Source organism: Cornus florida, unplaced genomic scaffold, assembly GCF_030987335.1.
Source record: "Cornus florida cultivar Cherokee Brave unplaced genomic scaffold, ASM3098733v1 CherokeeBrave_3.0.0_Hap2_Chr10, whole genome shotgun sequence".
Classification (NCBI taxonomy): Eukaryota; Viridiplantae; Streptophyta; class Magnoliopsida; order Cornales; family Cornaceae; genus Cornus; species Cornus florida.
In genome coordinates this window covers 78,178,746-78,203,607 of record NW_026775580.1, presented here as the reverse complement: position 1 = coordinate 78,203,607, position 24,862 = coordinate 78,178,746, and the positions used below count along the sequence as shown (strand labels likewise).

Sequence of the window (24,862 nt, the reverse complement as noted above, 5' to 3'; positions counted from 1 at the left end):
GTGGCTTACCTACAAAAAAAATCTGTGGAATCAGAACATCATAAAGGCCTTAACCTACTCATCTATTTTCATCAAGCAATGATCCCTACTTGGAAATATGAGTTGAAAATCTACAGTGAGCTTGGGAAGATACAAACTGATGAATCCAAGAGCAAAATGCGAGGCTGATATCAACTATACTAAAAAAACTTGTTCATCCATCAAGCACACTACAAGTCAAAATCCATTAAGAATACATATTTCGGTCGGGAAAAAAAAAGCCGCCTGGACTATACCAATGCAGACACAATTCAATTATTTCTTGACCTAAATCCATCTAGAGATCAAATTGAAATTTTTGGCTTTTACTATTTCTAGCAGACGAATCAAACAATGGTTTCCAACCTACAAAAGAAGTGAGAAAAGTTCCAAAATAAATAACAAGCGACATGGTTTCTGAGTTAAACAACATTGCCAACGTGATCTCTGAAAACAGGTAGTTTCGAATTTCGGGAATTATTCAATAACTTGATCTCTAAAAACAGGTAGTTCCGAATCTCGGGAATTATTTGAAAGTCATTAACTTGATTTATAAAAAAGAGGTCGATTTAGTATTTATTACTGTGTGCCGGTCTACATTCAAATTGGTACTTTTTTTTTTTTTTTGGCAAAAATATCAGTTTGGTAAATAAAAAATTTGCAAATCTATCCGTTTGTAAATAAATTTACTGTGCCTGCCGTTCTACCAATGAATCCGCTTGAGCGCTAAGGGTAAATCACCTTAATTCTTCAACCAAACGGATATATTTTCAAAACATTCAAATTGATAAATTAAATTTTTTTTAAAAAATTAAACAATATAATAGAGTATCCATTATGGGTTGATGTACTTTTAGAAGTGAAAAGAACAGTAAAAAAAAAAAAAAAAACAATTTTAAGGAAAAAACTACAGTATTTTTTTTTGGGGCTTACATCAGCAACAGTGTTTTGGGCCTTTTTTTAAAAAAAAAAAATAAAAATTAGCTTGCCGGCCTGCATATACAGACCCGTAATCGCCAGCTGGGTCGCTGGATTTGGCGACCCATTCCGCAACCCAAATTTTGGCAACCCCCATTGGACCTGATTGGGTCACTGAATTCACCTTGGAACTTGCAGTAAATGGGTTCTGCGAGACCCATTGGACTTGGTGGACCAAAATGAAAGTATTGAAAGGCAAGTGATGAAAGTAAAAGAATGGAAAAGTCCAGGACTTAATTGATAACTTGAATTAATTAATCTTAATAGAAATATTGAACTGAAAGTATTGAAAGGAGCATAAATAAATAAAGACAATTGCAGAAATTGCATCAAAGTGGTCCAATTTAATAGAGTTGTTGGGCAGAAGTTCAGTGACACTTGCACTTTTACCTACCACTGTAGTCTTCCATGTATAATGCAGTGGACACCATAAATCAAGTAATGCGAGGATGATGATTTGGCAAGTATAAATGTTTCAATTTTCATGTTAAACTGAGTTAACAATGGAACATCAACCCCTTGCTTCATTCTGCACAGTTCTCATTTTGAAATTCATTCTGCTAGTTTTATAAGTTGCATGTGCTTGTTTTTACGTTGAATGGTGACGTCAATTGGCTTGCGATTAGATAAGTAATCTGTCCAGATCAAGGGGAGTCGACTTCCTTTGATGACGCACCCTACCAGCTCAAGCTTTTGATTCCAGGCTCCTGGAAATGGCTTCGGTTTAGCTTGCAACCATTGAATTACGAGTCACAGGGCTGGCCAAAATGCTCCTCAGAACCATTCCCAGAAATCAAATATGCAGCTTGTATTTACACTAGGGCATTCTATTAAAAGAGATCAAAGCTTATTTTCCAGAAACGGATTCTCGTCTTTCTTTTCTGGGTGTGGCTCACCCCGCTACACACGCCAGCGTTGATTTAGAACATAAATCTATACTAAAAAACACACTAGTTCATCTGTCAAGAACACTAAACTCAAAACTCCGTTTTTTATGTGAGAACGTTGGCAGTTGGATCGATAAACAATGCAGACACCATTCAATTATTTCTTGGGGACCCAATCTTTGAACTAAAGCCATCTAGAGACCAAATTGAAATCCTTGGCTTTCAATTTGTAGCAGAGAAATCTAACAATGCTTTCCAAAACAGGTGATTTCACATTATCTCAGCCTCTTATATGGCCATGCCATAAACTGATTCTTCACAAAATACAATTACTTTCTCATGACATTTTTGGACAATACTTTTATCCAAATTCTATTTTATTCCCCGCAAGAGAACTGCTATGATACAGTTGTACATACACTATAGAGTAAATCACACAAAAAGATTTCCAACTTACTTCCTGGCTCTCTTCAACAGACAGCGCAATGAAAACATGCCTAGAATAAGAGTCTGCCAAAACCAGCCTCTTGAATTTGCAAGATCCACCTTTTTTGCCAGGTTCCATGCATATATGGCTTCCCCAATATGAGCTGCAACAGCCAAACAGAAGACTAGCTTTATTGCCCCCACTGACCGGAAGAAGAAAAGAGCGATTGCTCTCACCAGCGGCATGGGTCTGAAATCTGGCAAGTATGCAGCACCGAATAGTAAAGTCATTCCAATTACACAAAACAGCCACGCATATATTGTAGGACCATCAAGACTTCTCCTTTTCTTCTCCTGCCAGTATGATATAGTTGAAGCCATGCCCTCTCGAGGACTCACCATTGGGACGTAGCCAAGCTCCTCCTTTGCTTTTAGGAAAGAGAAGTAATGTGTAACACCAACCTGTCAAGATAAAAGAATTAAAAGAAGATAATCCAACCTAAGATCTAAGTAGGAAATGATTCTGAAGCCTTCTGGTCTCAGGCATGATCTTCCTCACAAGGGAACAAAAAGGAGGGATAGAATTATATGGGACCACATTTACGCAAACTATAAGTCTGATTGTGTTTTTTTTTTAGCTGACCAAGATTTTTCTTATATTATTAAACCCTTTCCCTTTTGGTTTCTTTCCAGATAAATTTTAAGGTGCACTAAGAAACCAATGTATTATATTTAACTAGTAGACCAAGGAAATATGAAAATACACCTTGTATACTTCTGCAGGAAGGATCAGTGGTTGAGGAAGCCACCATCGACTCAACCATGGATATAAGACGGTGTAAACAGCCCAGAAAATTCTACCCAGAAAAAGAGCATGAGGCACAGCTAAGGACGCCTTTGGCAGGTCATATTCCAGGCTTCTGAGCAGTGGGCGGATGAATTCAAAACTGTTGACTGGAGACCCTGTAAATGGGAGAGTAATCATTAAGTCAGACGATAATGTATTGCTTTTGGCAAACAATTAGATCTTAAAAAGAGGTATAGATTATCCCTCCAGTCGGAATTTCATTTGCTTTTAAGTAGTCCCAGAGAATCAAAGATTCGATATTTATTTCTTTACACTTCTAGATCCCACAAGAAGAAATATAAAAATTTCTAAGCAATGGATGAATGTTACCATCTGAGATGAAGTATGGTTGACCAGCAGCAATCGGATGTCCTTTGTTCCCAGGAATGTCATCCAAAAGTCCCATGCTAGCCAATATTAGGGCCAGAACAAGGTTATCCACGTAAACCCAGTCATTCCTCACATTTGCTTCACCAATTTTGAATGGCATCAGACCTAACTTCGCAAGATATATGATCCTAGGGAGGTGCCTCTCTTCACCAGGTCCATAGATCGCTGCTGGACGGACTGCACAGGTATAGAGACATTTCCCATTCTTCTTTCTACATAACACAGAAACATCCTATACAAATCATGGTCTTATAAACTAGACGAGTTCCTAAAGTCACAAAAAAAAAGAAAGAAAAAAAGATAAAAAAGAAAAGTTGTTCTGTAGATAGGCTTTCTCTCCATCTACATATATGTATGTAAAACACTATTTGATTAGTAAAAATACAAAGCAGAAGGTGAGCACCATTAGCAATATAGAAAGGAAAGAGCAGACAGATAGTTCTAAGACCTGTGTGCTTGTCTCGGACAGAGAGACAGAGAGAGAGTGCACTTGGCATATGTATTACCAGCCAGCAGAAAACAATTACTAATTTACTTGGTCAGAGAGAAACATAACCATTCATTATACACAAGGGTACAACCTCTTCCAAACCGAAAAAAGGAAATGAGAGAAGTCTACAAATTCTGAACAAGGCTTCAGAGAATCAGAACTGCCATCACTGCAGATCCGAAACCTATTGTATAATTTTATACAGAACGCGGCTCATGAGTCATGATATTCAATGCGACCTTTAAGCAGAAAATCTTTTTATGGCTGCATATTGAATTTCTCTAATTATTCTTGCATAAGAGACACATTTATGAAAAGTGAGAATGCACAAAAAAAAGACGAGCTACTCAATAACAAATAAGAATAAAGCAATGTACCAACCAAGGTAAGTTCTCAACACTCAATTGTCAAATATATGCCACAAAAAACCATGCCATTATACTTATAGTGACCCATGCCTACTCTCTACTCAAATTGTCAACATTTGCATCAGCTGATGGGGAGAAGAGAACCCAATAACTCATGAGAAAGGTTAATGACTTTTTTAAACCAACAAGAGCGCCTCCAAGGTCCAGCAGAGGTATTGCGACACTACTCATCACCAAAGCTGAATCACTACGCCACTTTTGAAGTATTGTTTTCACATTTTCATTTAAGGTTTTTTAAGATTCATCACAACTTATTATGTATATAATTTGAAGCTGTTTGAAGTATTAAAATTTTGTCTTATGTTACTTGCAGTCATGCTAGTAGGAGAATATATTATACAAAATATTTTACATTCATATTAGTTGATCCATATCAACTAATATAAAAGGACAGACCAGTGCACGAGGTTCCTACCACGGGGTCTGGGAAGGCTTTTATGTACACAACCTTAATTCTATATGTAGAAAGGTAGTTTCTTGTTTTGAATCTGGAACCACTCGGTCACAATGGAGCAACCTTACCATTGTGATAGGACCCCGCCCTCATGTGTATAAACCCATATGCTGTATACATATCAGTTTTAAAGTTGGAACACCAAACTATTCAGAACCGATGCACCACGGTATGCCTTTTGATTACATTGGACTCTACCATATAGATATAATCCTTGAAGCGAATAGTGACATAGGACCAGAGAAAATAAAATTGCTGTATATATATCATATATGTTAGGGTTAGGAGTCTTTTTCTGATAATATTTGTGGCATTTTCTTTTTATTTTTATTTTTGGGGATTTAAAAATAATACTTAGGTCTTAGATTATTACTATGTTGAGAAGGGTCAATTTTAGAAGGTAACTCCCTCCCCTCCCATCTTTGGTGTTTTTTTTATTTTTTTCGGGTGGGGGATCTTGTGGGGCTGGTAATCAGCACACTGTTCTCTTCCCTTCTCTTATCTGTCCATCTATATCTCCTATTGTATATGAGAGGCATGGAAGTCTCTTGTTACACCCCTCCTTCTCTTCTCTCCTTTTTTCCCCTTTTCTTCTCTTGTGAACAAAAGGTTTGGACCGTTTACGATTTGTAAGAGCGGAGTTATATCAATAACCAAAGTATAGAACTAAGAATTACACCCATAACACAAGACATCCAAAAAGACAGACCTATAAACTTACTTGAAAGGACGGCCATTATTTTTTAGAACAAGCTGTTCAGCTATAGATTTGCTGCGGCCATATGGATCAACATGGTCATCCAAAGGGAAATAAGGTAAGGTTTCATTGCCATTGATGATCTCCTTTCCCCCAAAGACAACATTGTATGTGCTGACATAGACAAGCCTCTTGATCCCATGCTCAAGGCAAGCATCCAAGACATGGCAGGTTCCATTTATGTTCACCTCATCGACACGGCCATATTGGAGCATTTCTTTCCCGGACATGCCATAGGAAGCAAGATGGAAAACACAATCTGCACCACGTAAAGCTCTTTCAACATTTTTTTTGTTGTTGACATCCCCTGTAAGTATAAGAATTTAGCCAAGTGAGTCGCAGCAAGATAAGTCTCCATGGCAGTTAATAACAGCACGATCACATATATGCAATACATTTAATGTATTAAGGTATATTCAGATTATGAATCGTGAAAAATCATAATTGAGAAACTATTCAAACTACACAACTACAGCTTCATTCTCAGTTTAGACAATAGAATGGGCAAGTGGAAACTTAACCATTAGCTTTAGAGGTGTTCTTGCACAAAAATACACATAATTGGAAAAAGAAAAATAAAAAGAAGAAAAGAAAAAAACAAAACAAAAAAGTAAAAAATTGTTGTCATCAAATGTAATTGGTTCATACATTATAGTTAAATAGAAACATGAGATGTGCTACAACTGAAACAAATGTATTGTATCGGAATCGGAAATACAGGCATACAGCTCAAAATTCCTGCATTAACAGATTCAGATAATTTACCAGCGCCATTAATACCACAATTTCCATGATTAAGATGAGATTATCATATTTTCGGAACCAACAAAATGCGTTACAAGAGGTTAGTGACTTCCCGATTGGATGGATATTCCAGAATATGCATAAAATTGGTTGATAATTGAAGTCATTCGACCAACAATCTCCAAGTATATTTCAGTTCCTTTACCCTAATTCAACAGTCAAACAAATGTATACACAGCTCAAAATTCCTGCGGTAACAGATTCAGATAATTTACCAGAGGCAATAATAAAACAACTTTCAATAGAATGTACATAATGTTATTATTGCATTTTAACTAAAATGAGATCATCATATATTCGGAAGCAACCAAATGCATAAAATTGATTAATTAATGAATGAAGCCATTCGATCAGAAATGTTCAAGTATATTTCAGTTCATTTGCCCTAATTGATTTGAAGAAGAAAACAAATCATTTTCGAAAGATTGAAAAAACAAACAGATCGAATATCTAGGTTTTAACTGAAGTCTGATGGTTAGAGAGAGAAAGGAGAGTGAAGATTTAGTACCTTGTATGCAGTTTACGCCATGAGTGTGGAGAGGGTGGGACCATGGAGAGGTAGTTCGGAGGTCAAAGGCCCGAACCTGACGAGCTCCTCTTCTTGCGAGCTCGAAACAGAGAGCAGAGCCTACGAAGCCGAGACCTCCGGTGACCACGAAGGTGTTGCCTTCTATTCCCTCGTTCTCGCTCAAATGCATCCTCTTCCCTCTCTCCGATTCCCTTCCCTTCCCTTCCTTCCCGCACAAACAAACAATCGTTCCCTCCGTCCCACGAAATTTATGGGAACCAACTCAGTACCTTCCCACAGAGACTAGACAAATTTTATACTTCGTAAAAGTGGTCCAATTTGTATTCGATTTTTATTTTATTTTTCCTTTTCTAGAAAGGTAATCTCATTTTGAAAATTTTAGTATTATACCGAGTAACTTCTTAAGGAGACCTTCAATTATTGTATTATTGTCTTTTAAGTTTAAAATATATATTATTAAATATTTTAGATTTTTTGATTGAGTAATACTCTCCATTTCATAGGAAGAGTCCTGAGTTTTCTTATTTTTTAATTTAAATACATTAAATAATTGATTTAAATTTTTACGAGTTTAAAAAAAATTATTTAATCTAATTATTAAATAAGGAGAACTCATTATTCTTTTTATGAAATGTTCCTCTTAGGAACATTATTCTTATAACTTTTTAAGGTTATACTCAATTAATGTATTGTCTCATATTAAAATTGTCTAAGTTTTTAATTTAAGTTTAACTTATATATATTATTAAATTTAGAGATTTTTGAAATCGAGAAGAATAATTATAAAAAAAATTGTATTTATTTTGCTTTGACTTTTTAAATGAGGCAAAATATTTTATAACGATAAAAAGAAATAATAGTGTTACTTGGACTGATGTATCAAAGTGTTGCTCCACTTACAGTTGATCAGTAATCTTTATCAAACATGGAGTATAAAAAAAATGGAGGGTCTCACACTCTCACTCTCACTCTCACTCCTTTAGAACATCTCCAATGTTAAAATGTCAAATTCAGGTGGCAAATCTTTATTTTGACAGTGATACAGTGTCAAAATGATACATTTTATCAATTTTGTTCCAATGATGCATTTTATGCAAAAAACTATCTTTTGACACAACCACTATTCTTTTTCAACTACCATTCCCACCATTCATAATTGCATCAGTAATTTTAATATTAGGCACATTCCAAGTCAAGTTGTAAATATTAAAAAGAAACTAAAATTAAACTTAATTAAAAAGAATAAAAAATCTAAAATATCTGGTCAAAAAGAACCCAAATATATATATATATATATATATATATATGTATGTATAAATTTATATATTTGATTATATTATTATATAAATTTATATATTTGATTATATTATTATATAATTTTTTTTATTTCTTATATATATATATATATATATATATATATATATATATAGGGCAAATCATTTCAACTTCCCCAATCGCCTCCATCTCTATTCTCGTTATCAGCTCTGAAATTGCCCCCTCGCTGTTTCAGTTCAGGTTTGCCGTTCGCAAGCTTTAGTTGTTGGCTCTCAACTCTCAAGCTTGCCCCCCTCTCTCTCTCTGCAACTGCTAGCTTGTATGTATGGATTTTGATTTAATTTTTTTTCTAAATCAACTAATCAAGCTCGGTAATTCTTTGTAATTTTTTTCTAAATCAACTAATCCATGGCAGGGGCAACCTCTGCTCTCTTCCTTCTTGACATCAAAGGCCGAGAAACTCTTCACCAAACCCATTGAGAAAGAGGTTCGATTTTTGTCTACTTTTTTTAATTAAGGTCTGTAATTCTTGTTTTGCAAACTAAATCCTATTTGGTGAAATTTTTTATGATCTTTTTAAAATATATATATATATATATATATATATGCCAAATCTGAGAACCCCCGCCTCTCTCTCTCTATGTGAAATAGCAGCAGCTATTTCTTGTGCTACAATTGGCAAAATATTTGGCAAACTTAAAATTGGCAGCCCTTTTAGCATTCCATTGGAGAGCCCCTTTTGAAGTCTCCTTGCTATATTTTAGAAATGACAGCCCTTTTAGCATTGAATCGGAGATGCTCTTATATTTTACATGCATAATCAATCAAAATTTATAGGTCAAACAAATCACTTTAAGTAATGGACCTAAGAATCATTTATATAATAATAATAATAAAATAAAAATGATTTGGACATGTGATATTCACACCTAATTTTTTTAATAAGTGAAATAAAAAAAAATGATTTGAAATTCGAAATCAAACTTTCCTCAAACCCATAAAGTGATAGCGAATCAGTGATCACCACTCTATAAAATCGGAAAAAATCATCTCTAGTTACTCTCTTATTTGACGTTGACGTCCGGTGAGCATCTAAGGGTGATGATTAATTACGTCAACTCTTCAACACAGCTTTGTTAGCACCAAGTAGCAAGTAAAGAAAGAAATTTACTTTTATTTTATCATATGTACAACAACTACTCTATACGTTATACAATATATTATACAAAGTATATTATTATACCATTTAACTTTATTTTTTGACTGAAATTAAAAAGCAAAATAGCCTTACTTTAAATTTGAAAACAATTCTACAAAAATTAAAATATATATACAGAACATGCTACTCAAACAAATTGATAAAGAAGAACAAATTATATAATTATGAGTTATTATGATTAAATATACACCTATCTCAAAAATAGATCCAATTCAACTTTAATTTTTGCACTATAAACTATTTCCACCTCTCTCTCTCTCTCCTTATATATACACAATATGTGCCAAGAAAATCAAGCAAAATTAGCAAATATAATATATATATATATATATATATATATTTATATATGTATTGTTTTTCTGTAATTCTTCTTCTATTCTGGGTTGTTTTCTGGGTTCTTGTTATTTGTTAGAGTTTTCGTTCTTTCTTTTGGGACATTCAAATTTCAACCAAATGAGACCCACGAAGTCAAAGTCAATCCATTAAATAATAGGTATATTTATACGTAAGTTATATGCATATATCTTTTTTACCCCTCACTTGATCAATCTAGTGAAAGAGAAACTGGAGTAAAAAGTGAGGTACAGGGAAAAAAAAAAGAAAAAGAAAAAGAAAAAAAAAAAAAGATAAGGTAGCTGCTTTTAAAAAATGTATAAATACCGTGCATAAAATACTTTCTGAATTTAAAATTGGTAAATCATATTAAATTGTATGATTTGCTCCTGATTCTAATTCAAAAAATTTAAAAAGTAATAATAGAGAGTCCGACAATCGGAGAATAGGAATAAAATTACGATGATATCATCATTTTTAATGGTGTTGTGATGATATTATTTTTCACAAACATAATTCAATAAATGTATCCGGTTTTGGAAAATCATTATTTAATTTTAAAATCATCGGTGCCATTATTTGTTTGAGATCCAAAAATACCAAACCAAACTACAATAGTAATAAATATATATTTCCTTAAAGAATATAATGATACACTTATTTAATTTTTATGGATAAAGAATATAACTTATCATGCACTACAATCCACATAATTATCATATTATATATTTGTCAATACACATGATTATCATATTATATATTTCAATTTTAGGTATCACTTCTTGATATCATTTGACATATGCCTAAACAGGCTAAAACAGTACTAACAATATACGTGACGTTTATTCTCTACTTGATGTTCTCATTTACCAACCCGAGTAACAGTATCCATTTACTTACAAAGAAAATCTGAGACAAGGAAAATAAATAGGCTCATCCATTTCACTCTTACATATATATATATATATATATAAATGCTACAATACACCACCCATAGATACTCTTTCAACCTTAATTTACAGAATGGTAACATAAAATTTGCTAATCGAACTCCGTAGTTCGAACAACAACTACTTACTAAAATAGTTTACAAAAAAGAAAAAGAAAAAAAGGTAAAAGTTTTCGAACAACTACAGATTCGACACCAAAAATTTACAAAACTTGCACAAACCTAGCTAGTGGCACTAACCTGTACATTAATAGAAGAGAAGGGGAACTAATCAACTATTCCTGCTTCAAGGATTGATATATACGTGTGTGAGAGAGAGAACGTGGCGGAGTTCGGTCCATTGACTGTTGATTTTATGTTGGTGGAATTAACTCTCCCGATTGAAGTCTATCATGATGTTAATTTCATTCACATAAAACAGTCAGATCATTGTACTCCGTATCATTTTTCATTTTTCGGGGTGAGTATAAATCATGGGGCATCAACTTCAGCAACAGAAGATTGTGGGTGAACGCAAGAATGGGTAAAACACCTCAAGAAACAAAGCTCAGTGGTCTCATCTTCGTTCTCATTCTCCTCCAATGATCTCCCCATTGTTTCACGAGTGAAAAAATAAGTGGTGATCATTCCCACTATACAAACTCCACCCAATATCACCAAAGAAGCCGTCATTCCAATGGCTTTGGGATAACCATCCTTTCTCGTATTATGTGAAGCCCACAAAAACCCAACTGACCCAATGATGGCCCCAACCTTCCCAGCAGCCCCAGAAATGCCATGGCATGTCGTTCTGAACCTCGCCGGAAAAAGCTCCGCCGGAACTATGAAGGTGGTTGTGTTAGGTCCAAAATTTGAGAAGAAAAATGTGAGGCCGTAAAGGAACATGAAGCCTATGTTTGTGTGGTTAGCCCAATACGCATAATAAGGTATTCCTATTGCAAACAAGCCAATGGCCATGAAAAAGAAGCCCATGATTTGGATCTTGACCCTCCCAATGCTGTCGATGAAGTAAACGGTGGCGAAGTATCCCGGAATTGTTGAGCAAATGGCGATGATGGCCTGAAGCCTGGCGACATGATATGCTTCCTGGTAGACATTGAGTTTGTCCTTGGGAGGGAGATAGTGGTCGTATATCTGAGACTGAAAAAGGTTGCTGCTGTAGAACACAATGTCGACCAGAAACCATGCGGTGGCACAAGCGAAGAGGTCGCGGCCATGGCGGCGGAAGAATTCATTGGAGAGAATGGGGTAAGATGGTGGATTTGGGCGGGGTTCTACTTGGTCCTCTGCTATCTGACTCATTGAAACGTCTAGCACTTTCTCCATGTCCATGGCTGCTTGTAGATGGTTTTGCTCTACCAAGGCTGTGTATCTGTCATATATCCATCAATAAACATCATCAAAATAAGAATGAAAATTCTGAAAGAACTATAACACAAGTTAGGAATCTAGATTTCAACAGATGCAGTGAAATACGTTTTAATTATGTTGATTTTTCTTTCTTTATTTTTTTAAAAGTGAATTGAACAGTTTTTGTCACTTGGCCACTAGCAATACTAGGAGGTAAAATGCTTAATACCAATTGCACATGAATTAATAGTCTAAAATCACTAGCCAACCATTCGCATGAATGCTTTTAACTTATAAGATTTCACAGTTTATTAAGATGGAAGACAAAAAATATGCGTGCCAATAAAAAATATCCCACTTTATAGTTGTGCTTGGAAAAAACATCCATCTAAAACATTTTAACTTAATACACAATAATAAATAAAGATAAATACTTTCCTCCTATTTTTGATATGACACAAAAATGATCAAATATATATATATATATACTAGGTATTTTAAATATAAAATTCACACGCGCCGACACATTAGTGGTGAGACGAGGTAGGAGAATAATAAAAAAAAATTATAATCAAATTATGATGTCAAATAAATGTTGTTAGGTAATGGCGCAAAAAGCCTGACTACTTTTTTTGTCATAAAAAAAAAAAAAAAAAAAAAAGAAAAGTCAGCTAAGGTATGAAATATTCGACCACATCTGATGATGACGTAGAGAAATTGACGAATGGAGTCAACAAAATACAATACCTGGCAGTTTCCGGCATCATCATACGCCAGTAATAGGTCAAAGCCGCCGGAACAGCACCGATCATCAAGATCAGCCGCCACGCGATATCAGCCTCCCCCGGCGTGTGATCCTTATGTGGGTCCGACGCGCGATCAAAGATGGCGCAAACCACCATCGTGACCGTCGAACCCGCCAGTATCCCAAACCCCTGCATCGAGAAAACAGCAGCTATGAACGCGCCACGTGTCCTCTTGTTCGCAAACTCCGACATGATCGTCGCCGACAGCGGATAATCCCCTCCGATCCCAATCCCCAGCACAAACCGAAAAAACCCTAGACTCAACAGCACACACGTCTTCGACCTGCCTATAGAGAATCCACATCCAATAGAGCTCATCACCATCAGCATCAATGCGAGTCCGTACACTCGCTTCCTTCCGATGCGATCACCGAGTCGTCCGAACACCAGTTGACCGATCACCGTCCCGAGCAGAGCCACCGCCAGCATCGTCGATATAACGACGGCCGGAACTTGGTACCGGTTTGACACAACGTCGACGTCCTCGTAGTATACCCTTCCGATCAGCTTCATGATCGGAATTATACAGAACAGGTCGTACGCGTCGGTGAACAATCCCATCCCGGCGACTATTATCGCTTTGAAGTGGTAGTACTGCGTTCTCGCACTGTCCAAAGCCGAAAGCACTTTCAAAGCCATTGCCAATGCTTCAGCTAAGACCGGTACGTTTTTTCTTCCCCAATTTTTGTGTGTGTTTGTTTGTGTAAATATATATATGTATATATAGAGAGAGAGAGCAGAAAATTCGAAGGAGCTTCGTTGAGTAGGAAAAGCGTAGACTTTTGACTGGGAGGGGAGTCCATGATTCCGTGAAAGATGCGAATGAACGGTTTCATTTTCCGTTAATTTAATGAGATGTGTCGTTTTCCTGTGACTGATAATGACTTTTGGAATAGATGTTGGAGATGAATGGAGACTTTGATTTATTTAATTTTATTTTTATAGAATTAGGTTTACTTGGTAGTTGATTGATTGTCTTCAACCTATCTTCTTCGTCCTATTATTTGAAAATTGGGGTTCTGTTTGGCTGGTTGTGTAATAAAGATTTTAAAATTCACAATTAACAGCCTGTTATTATTAGTTCATGACCAAGAAAAGTCTTTATGTGTCTTACCTGGTTCTAGGGTTTTAAAATTTGTCTGTCAGCATTTGGACTGGGTGCTAATTCAATCTAGTTATAACCCAAAATCAGATTCATATCTCAAGTTGTACATACACTTGGCTTTTCTTCATAATCTGGTCAATTTCTGAAATTGACCGTCGTGATGTTACTTTGCAAAAATCATAGAATACAATATATATATATATATATATATATATATATATATACATATAGACGCACATATACATACATATATACAGGTTGCAAACTCTAGCTAAAAGAAAAACAATGAAACTCTGTTCGGACACGTGTTTGGAATATTACAGAAATAGATGGAGATTAGAGCAATGAATTATCAGTTGTTGTTGGCTTAAGAAAAGCTATCGTTTATCCAACGGTTTAAAACGTAAGCATAATAAACTTATTCTAAGCTATAATTAATTCAACAGTTGAAAACGTGAACTTAAACTTACTCTCTGCACAGTCCATGGGAGATCCAAGTCCTGACGGTCAAATCTATCCCTATGTCCAGCTGTATGGACCCTCCAATTAATTCAGGATGGAAATTATTTAGACTAATGTTCACCACCAATGTTGACTGCAATAAATTGGGATGATTCTATGTCATGGAGTATTTATTTTTAGGAATCATTTCAAGTAGGATTCACATTATATCACTTGGAGTTGTTCGACTTTGGAGTTCGTATCATCAGTTCTGTTCTTGATATAAAATTTTGGGAGAGTACTTAATACAACATTAAGCATTTGTATGTTGTGAGGAGAATGTTTCCCATCTTGAATTGACTGTTTGTGAGGTTAGTTCACAAAAATCATTGATATAGACTCACACATGCATGTAAAAATCGTAGATATAGAACACGAGCTAACACAGTAAAAGTGCCCTTCCTAAGAAAAAAATAAAAAAAAAAAACCCTACTCTAGCGAACTATGCTTAGTGTACGGGAGTTCTTGATGGTCAAATTCATCCATCCGTGCAGCAAGCTATATTGGACCCTTCAATTAATTCCCCATGGAAATTATTTTGACTGATTTTCATCAACATTTTTGGCTGTTAGTAGCTGTTTATTGCTTCATCAATTTCTGATGCGTCTATGTCTAATGGTATCATCAATCACGACAAGACTTGATGAGCATTTTTTATATACCATTGAATTGAGAGAGAGGTTAAAATACTGATTTGATTTTCAAATGGAGAGAGTATGATCACTCTTTTTAATGAAAAAAATTTAATTGCGTCCGTTGTATTAGTGACGTGATATACTATCACGTATTGATAAGATTTATTAAAATAAAATGTTTTTATTTATGCGAACTGATATAATTGATTAATAATACAGATATCGAAGAATTAAAGGTGCAAAGATGTTTTCTCCTTCTTAATACACATAAAAGAGTTGTATGTTCTGGGGAAATGTTTTTCATCTTTAATTTAGCATTGAAATGGTAAAACAGACTGGAAGAAACCATTTTTACGCAGGACTAGTAGCATATAGTGAGATGTGCCAAGCAATTGAATTCTATTGGCAATTTTTTTCCAGTCAAACTTTGACCAGAATTTACACCATATTTTGTCATACAATGATTTACACATTGGTCATTTTAACTTTTTTGGACCATGGAAAAAATGTTCAAGAATGGATAGAGAAATTTTACTTTGACAAATTATAGTTTAGACTCAATAACGGCGTACTAGTTCATACACTTTGGTCTCTCAAATCCAGAAACATGTTTCGTTTGACACAGTCAAATAGTTAGATTTACTAAAAAATGTGAAAATTTGATGGAAGAACACCTGTATCACAACCGGAGACAAGATGATTTGTTCTCCGCTTTCGGAACAGGACCACTCGCGACTGCTCAAAAATTACCTCTGTTTGAACTTCTAGAGGTCCAAGCACACGGTTCATAAAGACCAACGCCACCTCTTACATCAAATTCCTTTCAACAAATTTATAATTCATTGACATTTAGTTATTATCAAAAAATGAACCATGGAGTTCTTCAATATAATTTTTACAGAGTTTCTGTTACTTTTGAACCAACGTATTACCGAAAAAATCATGATAAAAATTAGTAATTGTCATTTGTTCACTCACTACCTTCAACCTCAAATAATAATATAAATAATATGTTGAATTGAATTATTATTTGGTACGGTGGTGAATATCTTCTTTTGAGGGCAAGTATGGTGAGTGAGCGAGTGTTTAGACAATTAATACCAAATTTTTTTCAAGTTTCGTTTTGATAACTTAATAGTACGAAAATAACATAAACTCTATCAAATAACTTCATAGTTCACATTTAAATAATAACTAAAGATATGCTTTTTTAATACTTGAAAAAAAAAAATTGTGGTGGCTCTTTTCATTATTTTGGGAATATTCCAGTATTTTATTTGTTATCTAAAGTTAATGTAGGTGATTTTAATTTTAGAATAAGTGTCTTTTCAGTTTTTATATAGTTTTTTTTTAGTAAAATTTAAATTTAAATAACAACATAAATAATACGTTGAATGGAATTAAATTGATATTTAACATTAGTTATTAAGCACTATATAATTTTTTTTTTAAAGGTAAATGTAGTAGTAAATAAGTCAAACATTATTCACTTTTATAATTGCTAGGACTCGTACTTGGGATTCGCTTTTGGCTTTGCACCGAGAGTCTCGGGGTTTAGGGACGAAGATGTCAAAACACCATACTTTGTGATGAGTTGGTCTGGAAGGTCGTTCACTCTTATCATCTTCACATTGCTACATTACCTTTGAAAATGATTGGGCTTGGACACATACGACCAATAGTAAAGGCCCAAGCCCAATTTCTGATACCCTATACGAACTAATAAGCCATTATTGAGTCTAATAAACTCTAATTAGTCAGGCCAAATTTTCTGCATCCATTCTTGGACATTATTCCACAGTCCAAACAAGTTTGAGAAAATGATGAATGTGTAAATCATTTCATGAGGACCGAAATATGGAGGAAAATTTGGTCAAAGTTTGATTGGAATTGCCAATAGATTTCAATTCCTAGGACCCAATATCAGTAGAAAATGGTTTCTTTCTCCAAAGTCTTGTCTTTATTTTTTTATTTTTTTTTATTTTAAACATTTCAATGCTAAACGTAGAACTCTTTTGTATGTATTAGGAAGAGAGCAGTTTTTGAGATATATGAAGATTTAAATTAGTATTTTAATATCTCTCTCAATTTAACCGTTAATAAATACTAGTAAATTCTAGGTAGTGAGAAAAGATAAAATGTGAGTCACAATTCTCAACGAAGACATTAAATTGAAACGGAGGGAATATATTAAAATTTAAATTAGTATTTTAATATATCTATTAATAAAAAGAATTCTAGTGAGATTCTCATACTATTACTCTTTTTTATTAGGGTTTGGTTTGGTTAGTAAGAATTTTTTTTTAAAAAATTGGGAAAAAATATTATTTTATTAGTTTGAATAAAATGAAAAGAAAAAAAAAAAATTCTACTCACCAAAATACCTTTTTGATTTCAAATACTAATAAAATAAATAAATTTATTTTATTTTGTTTTATTTTTGGTTAAAAGGTAAGCTAAATAAATAAATTTATGCTATATAAATACTCTTTATATTTAATGGTTTATTTTAGCAAATAAATAATAAAATATGAATTATTAATTATGTAATTAATAATTATTTTTAGTTTTTCGTCGTGGTTTCAAGTTCAATGATCATGAACTGAGGATTGTTATATGTAGATTATTGCTCTTGCTCAATATTAATTTATAAGCTTAGAAATGATTAAGTATTTGATTTTTTGTGGGTGTCATTCATTTGAAATACAGTTTTGATCTGATACTTAACGCCTAAACAGTACCTTTAAATTAGGTAGAATAGAAAACTAACATATAAAAATTTCCTTCTCTATCTAACCAAACTCTTAAAAAAAAAAAAAAAAAAAAAAAAAAAAAAAATTCCTTTATTCCGCGCTAACCAGCGAAGCCTTAAGAATATATTAGAAGGATCACAATTTGATGCCGCAATCAACAACTGATAGTGATGGACAATAGTCCAAATAATTTCCATTGTGAAACAAATTTTTTATTATTATTTTTATTTTTAGAATTTAGAATTTAGAATTCTTTTGGATAGAAACTTTTGAATTAATCCTAAGTTATAAATCGAAGGTGCTGCAATCAATCTCATAACGATAATACCGGTTAAATAAGAAGTTATAAAGAAAGTGTTGACATGCGGAATAAAAAAATATTAGAACACAGTAATTTACCTTACCACCGTCACCAAGTCCTGAAGACAAATTAATTTTTATTTATTTATTTATTTTTGTGTATGCTAATAATTAACTCACATGCGGCATTTGGAAGACTGGAACCCTCTAAATTTTATTAGACCAGAGGCCTTGGTCATCGTGAATCAATTGAAGGGTCTATACAGCTGCACAAATAAATAGGTTTTGACAGTTTCAACCTTCGTAGACTAAGCAAGGCATTATTAATTGTTCACAAAAAAATAAAAATAAAAAATAAAATCACACACCCACCTTATGAGATTAGAACCCACGCCATTTAACCCTCACCATTTAATTGTTTACATAAAGTCAACAAAGTAAATTTATTACCATGTCACTTCTACCGTAATAGGTCGCATTCTGAGACAGTTGGTTGTGATGATCTCCATGACCTTTTATCCAACCGTTTAAGTGCAAACTCACATTAGAGATTCCCATTGACAGCTTTTATTGAAACAACAACTGTTATAATTCATTGCTTTAATCTCCATATATTTTTTGTAATAATCTAAACACGTGTCCGAACATAGTGCCATTGTAATTTTTTATTTTTAAATTTTTTTTGGCTGGAGTTGGCCTTGAAGGCTTGAACAGTGACTATTATATATGTATCTGCATGTGTCGCTATGTCTGTGTGTGTATATATATATATATATTGTGTTATATGATTTTTGTGGAGTAACATGACAACAGTCAATTTGACTAATTGACCAAATTATGAAGAAAGGCCAATTGTATGTAGAGTAGAAATTGAGATATCATTCTCATTTTGGTTTGAACTATATTGAATTTTAAAACCCTAGAACCAGATCAGAGACATACTAAGATATTTCCTAGTGAGCTAATTATAAGAATAGGACCCTATAATAGGACGAAGAAGAAAGGTTGAGCATGCACAAACAAAACCTATTTCTTAAAGCTCATCGAAAGAAAAATTCACCAATCTCCAATCATCAACTTCGCAAGTCATTTTCAGTCACAAGAAAACGAGACATTGGCATTAAATTAACCAAGATGATACAGTTTGATTCGCATCTTTCACGGAATCATGAATTCCCTCATAGTCAAAAGTGTACTGTTTTCGGACTCAACGAAGTTCCGTTGAATTTTACTACTTCTCTCTCTATATATACACACACTAACACACACACAAGTTGGAGAAGAAAAAACGTACCAGTCCTGGCTGAAGCATTGGCAATGGCGTTGAAAGTGCTTTCGGCGTTGGACAGTGCGAGAACGCAGTACTACCACTTCAAAGCGATAATAGTTGCCGGGATGGGATTGTTCACCGACTCGTACGACCTCTTCTGCTTGCCGCCGATTATGAGGTTGATCGGACGAATATACTACGAGGACGTCGACGACGAGTCAAAGCGGTACCAAGTTCCGCCCGGCGTTACATCGACGATGGTGGCGGTGGCACTGCTTGGGACGGTGATCGGTCAACTGGTGTTCGGACGACTCGGTGATCGGATCGGTAGACGGCGAGTGTACGGCCTCGCTTTGATGCTGATGGTGGTGAGCTCTATCGGATGTGGATTCTCTATAGGCAGGACGAAGAAGTGTGTGCTGTTGAGTCTAGGGTTTTTTCGGTTTGTGCTGGGGATTGGGATCGGAGGGGATTATCCGCTGTCGGCGACGATCATGTCGGAGTTTGCCAACAAGAGGACACGTGGAGCGTTCATAGCCGCTGTTTTCTCGATGCAGGGATTTGGGATACTGATGAGTTCGACGGGGACGATGTTGGTTTGCGCCATCTTTAATCGTGCTTCGGACCCACAGAAGAATCACACGCCGGGAGAGGCTGATATCGTGTGGCGGCTGATCTTGATGATCGGTGCTGTTCCGGCGGCTTTGACCTATTACTGGCGTATGATGATGCCTGAAACTGCCAGGTATTATGATTTGTTGACTTCATTCGTCAATGTCGTGGTCGGTATTTCATGCCTCGTTGACCTTTTATTTTTTATTTTGACAATAAAACGTAGTCATGCTTGCTTTTTTTTTTTTTTTTAAAGATAGAATTGGATTGGAGTTTCTTTTATCTTCTCAACAGGGGTAACTTATTTCCGAATCCAGGCACCAGCTAGCTATGTATATACAGAATGTCATGAATAATTTGAGCTGCATAACATTTTTGTTAAGTAAACAAGTTAAAATAAAATCTCAAATTTGAATTTGATTAGCTCAAACTACTAGATTCAATCTATTAATAAATGATGAACTGAACTCAATCACTATCAAATTTAACTCAAAACTGTATAGTAGATTGACAAGTAATAATGAATTAAATTCAAACAATTCGACTTACATGTACTATTTAGATATTGTTCGCGTTGCGCATGCATGGTCTCTATTCATTGTTTTCAAATCTCTATTACACATATAGGAAACATTCTCACAACATTTTTTTTCACACGAAATGAGACGTACAAAAAATCGTGTTTATGTGTAATTCAAGCTAGATTTTAGAAAGTTGCTTGATTAATCAAAATATGTTTCTTATTTTGATGATGATATTGATGCATATTGATGGATATATGACAGATACACAGCCTTGGTAGAGCAAAACTATCTACAAGCAGCCATGGACATGGAGAAAGTGCTAGACGTTTCAATGAGACAGATAGCAGAGGACCAAGTAGAACCCCGCCCAAATCCACCATCTTACCCCCTTCTCTCCAATGAATTTTTCCGCCGCCATGGCCGCGACCTCTTCTCTTGTGCCACCGCATGGTTTCAGGTCGACATTGTGTTCTACAGCAGCAACCTTTTTCAGTCTCAGATATACGACCACTATCTCCCTCCCCAGGACAAACTCAATGTCTACCAGGAAGCATATCATGTCGCCAGACTACAGGCCATCATCGCCATTTGCTCAACAATTCCGGGATACTTCGCCACCGTTTACTTCATCGACAGCATTGGGAGGGTCAAGATCCAAATCATGGGCTTCTTTTTCATGGCCATTGGCTTGTTTGCAATAGGAATACCTTATTATGCGTATTGGGCTAACCACACAAACATAGGCTTCATGTTCCTTTACGGCCTCACATTCTTCTTCTCAAATTTTGGACCTAACACAACCACCTTCATAGTTCCGGCGGAGCTTTTTCCGGCGAGGTTCAGATCGACGTGCCACGGCATTTCCGGGGCTGCCGGGAAGGTGGGGGCGATCATCGGGTCGGTTGGGTTTTTGTGGGCTTCACATAATAAGAGAGAGGACGGTTATCCCAAAGCCATTGGAATGACTGCCTCATTGGTGATATTAGGCGGAGTTTGTGTAGCGGGAATGATCACCACTTATTTCTTCACTCGTGAAACAATGGGGAGATCATTGGAGGAGAATGAAAACGAAGATGAGACTACTGAGCTGTGTTTCTTGAGGTGTTCTACCAGCGTCCACTCACAATCCTCTGTCACTGAAGTTGATACCCCCATGATCCGTACGTAAACACATACACCTTCTCTCACACAGTCACACACACATGTTTGTATCAATCCCAAATGATATGAATAGTTCATTAGTTCCATTTCTCTTTTTGTATTTATTGTACAGGTTAGGGCCACTAGGGCTTGTGCAAATTTTGTTAATTTTTGGTGTCCGACCAGGTTCGGAAAAACCTATAGTTGTTGCAACTTTTAGTAGCAGAATTCTGTGAAAATTAATGTTGTTAGTGGGGTGTACGTTATACTAATAATCTGTTTGAAATTCTGTTGGTCCAAAAATCGCGACTAAAATTTAAAGGGACACAGAGAGACCATCTTTCTGCTATCTTATATCGTATAGATTGCATCCTAGTGCACTTTAAAAGTTGGATCCTTGAATTAGTTGTGGCCTCGAGAAAGGCTATGCAGGGTGTGAGTGTAGTTAAGTTCTAAGACTATAATCTTTCACATTTGTACGGAGAAGATTATATGAATAGGGTAGACTTATACAACTTTCCAATTTGTGTAGAGATAGGGTAGTGCGGAAGAAGTTGGAAAGGTTTTGTATAATTTATAAAGATCTGTAAAGCGCATAAAATTTTAATTTTGAAAATGATTGGGTGGACATATGATCAATGGTAAAATTAGGGATGGTAATAAGGTGGTTTGGGGCGTTAATTACATTCTCCATTTTTATTTAATTGTTACACATCCATAACTATCTCAAAATTCACAATTCTCAGAAATCTATTAAAGTTTGGTGAATTCGAGAAAACCCTTTTGGTATATCAATAAATGTTTTTAAAATCAATGTACCAAGATGAATATACTTACCTTTTTTTTTTTGTTTGCCTCTCCTCTGGCTGAGTGGATCCATCCAAACGCATGCAAGTGTAACCATACAAATTTATGAAAGCCTCCATCACAATCAAGTTGGACTCAATTTGTTTTAAATTTTGATAGGTCCTCTAATCTCGTGATTTGGTGTTTATTTAGGGAGTATCATTTTTTTATAAGTCACAAAACAAAAGTCTGATTTTTCAAAGCAATTCCATCTCTGTACAAATTTTTTTAAGACTTAAGATATGAAACAAAATAAGAGATAGAATTTTCTATTGTGTGTATATATAAATTTAACTTTTTCAATACATAGTAGTAATGTATTACAATATGTAAGAATAATTTAATATATTTATAGTATATTCGGGCGGGGCGGGACAACTTCTGCAAAATCACTCCAACATTTGCTGAATTTTTTTTAAATCAGTGCTTATTTACATAATTGATTCTTCAAAATCGTTTAAAAAAAAAAAAGCTGGTTCCGAGCGGGAATTTTTACCATCACGTTAAATTTCAAGCCTAATATCTGGTAGCTTGGTTGGCGGTTAGTGGGGGATATTAAATGAGGCTCCAGAATTGGTGCACACATTGTTGATACATCTGGTTGTGGTACACAGTATAAGAAGTCAATACAAAAAGAGGAGACTGTGACTAAACGACAAAACTGTCCCAGGTGGGTCCCTCACGTATTTCGTTCCTGCTGCTGTTTCGCCCTCAACTCCGATGTCTGACGTCGCACGTGCGTGCGCACACTCCTTTATTATTATTATTTTAATTTAAAATTTGAGCCTTTGATTTTGATCATTTATTAGGATTAAATGAATCGATGTATTAATGAATTATTTTTATTCTATGTTTTAGAAATTGAAATAATTATGAACTTTATTAGTTTGTAATTTTGAAAATAATTTTTAAGAACCAGAGAATATTAAATAATTTTTAGAAAATAATAAAAAACGAAAAATATATTTTTTTTAAAAATTAAATCAAGTAGAATTTTTATTTTTATTTTTTTATACAATTTTTAGTTTTTTTAATAATAAAAAACTATTCTCAGAATTAGAAACCAAATAATTTTCTTCTTAATTTTGTCACCTTGTAACTAGACAAGGAAACCCTCAATCCAACTAGGTTGAGTGTCATTTTAAAAAAAATACTTTAGCCACTCAATGTATAAGTATTTTAAAATAAAATTTTAGGTTTTATTGAATACGTTACCATTTTTTTTTTTAAAATCTAACAGTAGCACTCCGTAATCGCGCCTTAAGGCACTGTTTGGCATAACTTTTTGAAAAAAATATCAAAATGGATTATTTTGAGCATGTTTTTATTTTTTATTTTTAAATAAAGTAAAATTTATCAAATAAAAATACATTGTTTAAGCATTGCTTATTTGCTTGTCCCAAAAAAAAATAATAATAATAATAATAATAATAATTTTGGCCTAAAACAAATTAAAAAACCTATTTCCCAACTCCTATCACTCAATCTTAGCTATTATTTTAAATTGTTTTGTTTATTTTTTTTTTAATTCATAATAAATAATGTATAAAATCAACCCTAACTTTTTAAATAATTTAAAAAGATATATTTGATTGAAAAATATTATAATTTCATCATTTTTATTACATAATAAAAATTCTAATACATGACATCTAATCATTAGGAAAAAGTTAAAATATACGTATATTTTTTAAGACTAAAAATTTAGAGTATTTGAGAGCGGTGTGGGCAACACAAGTTATCTATCTACTTTTGAAAAAGTAGAGTGCCACGTAAGCTAAAAGGTGATGTTGTGGTACTCTACTTTTTTTTATGCATATGTTTCATGGTGTGAAACCCAATTATCTTATTCTTTATTTATTATTTTATTGATTTAATTTAAAAATAAAATAAAAATTTGAATTTGAATTTAATATTTTTTTGTCTTTTTCTCAACGGCTATATTCCAACGGCTATATTTCAATTTCTATATAAACCACTCATTCTATTTTCTTTCAATTATGAAATCCACTTATTTGTATTCTCAAGTCCATTATTTGTTCTTTCAATTTCTATATAAAGCACTCATTTTATCTTTTTTCAATTCTATCTTCTTTCAATTATCAAGTCTTTTTCTTTGCATTCTCAAGCTCATTCTCTATTCTTTAAGTCTTCATATTTCTTATACAAAAAAATAATGGCTTCATCGTCACGAGATATACCCATCTCTGAGTTTATTTCTCCATTGAATTCATCA

At 34.2% G+C, this 24,862-nt stretch overlaps 3 protein-coding genes across 3 annotated transcripts; 1 reads left to right on the top strand and 2 right to left on the bottom strand.

Moving 5' to 3' along the window:
- Positions 1-2,109: 2,109 nt before the first annotated feature.
- Positions 2,110-7,291, bottom strand: LOC132278593 (uncharacterized). The gene is made up of 5 exons (XM_059780420.1): positions 6,988-7,291; positions 5,640-5,982; positions 3,487-3,758; positions 3,076-3,272; positions 2,110-2,771 (listed from the first exon to the last, which is right to left on the bottom strand). Exons 1-5 carry the CDS (start codon positions 7,175-7,177, stop codon positions 2,337-2,339), a joined length of 1,437 nt encoding a protein of 478 aa, XP_059636403.1. The 5' UTR covers positions 7,178-7,291; the 3' UTR covers positions 2,110-2,336.
- Positions 7,292-10,831: 3,540 nt separating this feature from the next.
- On the bottom strand, positions 10,832-13,731 carry LOC132278968 (probable inorganic phosphate transporter 1-9). The gene is made up of 2 exons (XM_059780876.1): positions 12,882-13,731; positions 10,832-12,156 (listed from the first exon to the last, which is right to left on the bottom strand). Exons 1-2 carry the CDS (start codon positions 13,577-13,579, stop codon positions 11,256-11,258), a joined length of 1,599 nt encoding a protein of 532 aa, XP_059636859.1. The 5' UTR covers positions 13,580-13,731; the 3' UTR covers positions 10,832-11,255.
- A 5,634-nt stretch (positions 13,732-19,365) lies between these two features.
- On the top strand, positions 19,366-22,069 carry LOC132279666 (probable inorganic phosphate transporter 1-9). The gene is made up of 2 exons (XM_059781703.1): positions 19,366-20,249; positions 20,902-22,069. The coding sequence occupies exons 1-2, from the start codon at positions 19,369-19,371 to the stop codon at positions 21,806-21,808; spliced, it is 1,788 nt and encodes a 595-aa protein (XP_059637686.1). The 5' UTR covers positions 19,366-19,368; the 3' UTR covers positions 21,809-22,069.
- Positions 22,070-24,862: the final 2,793 nt, after the last annotated feature.

What these genes read in the sequence shown, in the direction of transcription:
- LOC132278968 (XM_059780876.1), bottom strand. Translation starts at nt 13,579, where the DNA reads ATGGCTTTGAAAGTGCTTTCGGCTTTGGACAGTGCGAGAACGCAGTAC. An exon ending in ATGATGCCGGAAACTGCCAG is followed by an intron (nt 12,157 to 12,881) that starts GTATTGTATTTT and finishes GATATATGACAG; the next exon opens with ATACACAGCCTTGGTAGAGC.
- LOC132278593 (XM_059780420.1), bottom strand. Translation starts at nt 7,177, where the DNA reads ATGCATTTGAGCGAGAACGAGGGAATAGAAGGCAACACCTTCGTGGTC. An exon ending in TGGCGTAAACTGCATACAAG is followed by an intron (nt 5,983 to 6,987) that starts GTACTAAATCTT and finishes TTATACTTACAG; the next exon opens with GGGATGTCAACAACAAAAAA. An exon ending in AATAATGGCCGTCCTTTCAA is followed by an intron (nt 3,759 to 5,639) that starts GTAAGTTTATAG and finishes TGTGTTATGTAG; the next exon opens with AAAGAAGAATGGGAAATGTC.
- LOC132279666 (XM_059781703.1), top strand. Translation starts at nt 19,369, where the DNA reads ATGATACAGTTTGATTCGCATCTTTCACGGAATCATGAATTCCCTCAT. An exon ending in ATGATGCCTGAAACTGCCAG is followed by an intron (nt 20,250 to 20,901) that starts GTATTATGATTT and finishes GATATATGACAG; the next exon opens with ATACACAGCCTTGGTAGAGC.